The sequence below is a fragment of the Salvia splendens genome, chromosome 5, assembly GCF_004379255.2.
Source record: "Salvia splendens isolate huo1 chromosome 5, SspV2, whole genome shotgun sequence".
In the NCBI taxonomy this organism is placed as follows: Eukaryota; Viridiplantae; Streptophyta; class Magnoliopsida; order Lamiales; family Lamiaceae; genus Salvia; species Salvia splendens.
In genome coordinates, this window is record NC_056036.1 from 24,580,234 (window position 1) to 24,583,931 (window position 3,698).

Sequence of the window (3,698 nt, forward strand, 5' to 3'; positions counted from 1 at the left end):
TTCAAAGCCTTAGTCTAGGATCATGGTACTAAGCTAGGAAGTGAACAAAATGATAAGTACAAGGATCCCAACACCTCGGCTCGACACGTTCGTCGACGCCCACTTTTTCAAGAAAGATTTTAAGGAAAATATTTTTTCCCTTATGAGAAGGAAAATGGGTTTTATGAGGATTTAAGATGTGTTGTGAATTTTTATGAGATTTCATGACAAAGAGAAAATGTATTTTTTGCGATGCTTTATGGAACTAAAATGTTTAATGAAATGATTATGTGATGCAACGTGATATTTGATACTAGGTACAATATATGATTACGTGTGTGATTCTCAGGGTTTTGAAAGAAAATGTATAAATGTTATTCGGGATTATGTATGCGAACCTAGAATGCTTAAGGAAGTACATTAGGTGGGACACATATGACCAAGTACTTGTAGAATAAGAATGTTGTTACCGCCTTCAAGGGCGATGGAACCAACTGAAACACGTCAGTTAGGGTGAATCCCTAATTCTAATGAACTATGAGATAGTAATGATGAATTATGAAGTACTATTATATGATCCTTACACGGCAACAAGAGGAAGTCCATTCCTTTTGGACACATATAAGGTATATATATATATATACTACATGTTGATATGTTATGAGCCACAGAAAGATTTACTATGACTTTTGGGGAGACGACGAATCGATCCATACTCTTCTTTTACGCCACATTATATATATATATATATATATATATATATATATATATATATATATATATATTATAATGATAACTCTCATTTGTGTGATAACCCTAACTAAATCTCCAACACACATTTTAAAAATATGTGGTCTGGATTTGACGGAGCGCATTCACCTCAATTTTATGAATCCGAGGACACATCCAGAACTCACATGCCGGGTGGTAGCTCCCCCGAAAGACGTGCCAACAATGGCATTGATGAGTTGCCTTGTCGAGACACGAACGCAAGCCTTAATCCCGTGAGCCATCTCACCCAAGAGTTCGAGGAGAGAAGCCTTACTTTCAGTGATGCAGTTGCGGAGGTCTAGTCAGACCAGGCGCCTGCACACACGATAGAGGAATTCTGAAGGCTGAGAGACAGGTTCGAAGCGTGGAAGAAGGACTACAAGGCGCGGTTGAAGGAAGCAAAGGAGAAAGGGTACAAGCTGGGGAGAATCGAAGCGGATAAACACAGAATGAAATGGTGGGGCAGGAGAAGTAAGAGATGAAGCATCCATGAATCTGTATATATCCAATTTTGTTGTTGCACTGTAAGTCTAAATCTCTCTCTTCCATTCATGTATAGTATTAGCAATTTAATTGATGTTTACTTTCTCCTTTTTCCTATGATCAGCATATGTTGAAATAATGGAATAGAATTAAACATTGATGCACTAAAATACATATTAACTCAGATTATCATTCTATCCGGCAAAACTATCATTCTATCAACTCAGAGTATCATTCTATCCGACAAAACTATCATTTTATCAACCCAGAGTATCATTCTATCCGGCAAAACTATCATTTTATCAACTCGGAGTATCATTCTATCCGACAAAACTATCATTTTATCAACTTAGAGTATCATTCTATTCGACAAAACTATCATTTTATCAACTCAGAGTATCATTATATCCGACAAAACTATCATTTAATCAACTTAGAGTATCATTCTATCCGGCAAAACTACCATTTTATCAACTCAGAGTATCATTTTATCCGGCAAAACTATCATTTTATCATTATATTCTTACAGCAATTAAACAGGGAAATGACATATTTACCCTCTGCGCCTTTTTTTATGAAGTAAATCTAAGTTTGAATCTCAGCCACAAGATTAGAAAATATGTGTGGTCCAAATTTTGTTATAGGGTTATCACATAAATTGGGGGTTATCATCTATGAATAAAAAAATTAAAACCTTGTCCAAATATATAATTAACTACATTTTCTTTTACTTAATTAGTTTAATATTATTCTCTATAAAACTATTTTAATATATCTATTTTGCAAGTGATAAGATAATATGCAATAATGTAAAATGATGCATGTTTCAGGTTAGAGATGTCACAATTCTTCCCCTCTTTAAGAATTTTATCCGCAAAATTTATTTCTTTATAAGTTTACCTACTCAATGCAACTGCTAACCCGTAAACAGATGTGGATAGTTCTTTTTCATCTTTTCATCCGTTTCCTAATTTGCCTCTTTGACTCCGTGATTTTGCCAAATAACTTTAACCCTTGGGATATCTTTTCTTCGCAGTTGCTTGATCTGACGGTCTACTATATTAACTGGTTCTTCTATATAACTCAAATTCTCAGAAATCTGTATATCAGGATCTTTCAGAATATGTGAAGGATCAGATCGATAACGTCGAAGCATACTGACGTGGAAAACATTATGAATCTGCTCTAACTCTGGAGGTAATGCCAACCTGTATGCCAATGGTCCAACTCTTTCTACAATATCATACGGACCAATATAACGAGGACTCAACTTACCTCTTTGCCCGAAACGCATGACTCCTTTCCAAGGTGAAACTCGCAAAAACACTTTATCCCCCACCTTATATTCCATCTCCTTTTGACGGTTATCATAGTAACTCTTTTGTCTGTCTTGTGTTGCTTTCAACCTACTTTTAATGACGTCATCTTGGAAATAGTTTCTTGAACAATCTCTGATCCTTCTAGAATCTCCAAGCCTCCTTGTCCTAATATACTGGACTTCTACATTTCTTACCATATAATGCTTCATATGGTGCCATTCCAATACTGCTATGAAATTGATTATTATACGCAAACTCCATAAGTGGAATATACTTGTCCCATGAACCCTGAAATTCAATAACACACGCGCGAAGCATTTCTTCCAACGTCTGTATAGTTATCTCTGACTGACCATTTGTTTGAGGATGAAAAGCAGTACTAAAATGTAAGCGAGTTCCCATAGCTGTCTGAAAACTTTCCCAAAATCGAGAAGTAAATATTGGATCTCTATCGGACACAATAGATATAGGAATACCATGCAAACGTACCACTTCCTTCACATACATTTCAGCTAAACGATCTAACTAGCAACCCTATCGTATAGGCAAGAAGTGTGCTGATTTAGTTAGTCTATCTACAATCATCCAAATAGCATCATCCCCCTTTTGCATTCTCGGCAACCCTGTAACAAAGTCCATCGTAATACGTTCCCACTTCCAGACCGGAATAGTTAAAGGTTTCAACAAATCTGCAGGTGCTTGATGTTCTGCTTTAACCTGTTGACACGTCAAACACTTTGAAACAAACTCTGCCACATTCTTTTTCATCCTTGGCCACCAATAACGTTACCTCATAGTATGATACATTTTTGTCGTTCTTGGATGCATTGCATAAGGTGCATTATGTACCTCATCTAGAATCTCCCGTCGAAGATTCTCAACATCTGGTACGCACAGTCTACTGCCAAACATCAAAGTATGATCTTGTAGAGTAAACGATGTATCTTTACCTTGTCGTACTTAATTAATTATCTCCCCAAATTTTTCATCCTTTAGTTGAGCATCTTGAATTCGCTATCTCAATACTGGGCGAATTTCCAGAGTATTTATTAACCCTTCACTTGCGTCTAGCTGTAATCTTGCATTCAAATTTCGAAGAGCAACCAACTCTGATAATGGTGTTACCTGCATATGTGCTATCACACT

The 3,698-nt window shown here is 36.2% G+C and overlaps 1 protein-coding gene across 1 annotated transcript; it reads right to left on the reverse strand.

Moving 5' to 3' along the window:
• Window positions 1-2,200: 2,200 nt before the first annotated feature.
• On the reverse strand, window positions 2,201-2,749 carry LOC121804000. Its single transcript, XM_042203559.1, has one exon. The coding sequence runs from the start codon at window positions 2,747-2,749 to the stop codon at window positions 2,201-2,203; it is 549 nt and encodes a 182-aa protein (XP_042059493.1).
• Between the last annotated feature and the right edge of the window lie 949 nt (window positions 2,750-3,698).

What these genes read in the sequence shown, in the direction of transcription:
- LOC121804000 (XM_042203559.1), bottom strand. Translation starts at nt 2,749, where the DNA reads ATGGTAAGAAATGTAGAAGTCCAGTATATTAGGACAAGGAGGCTTGGA.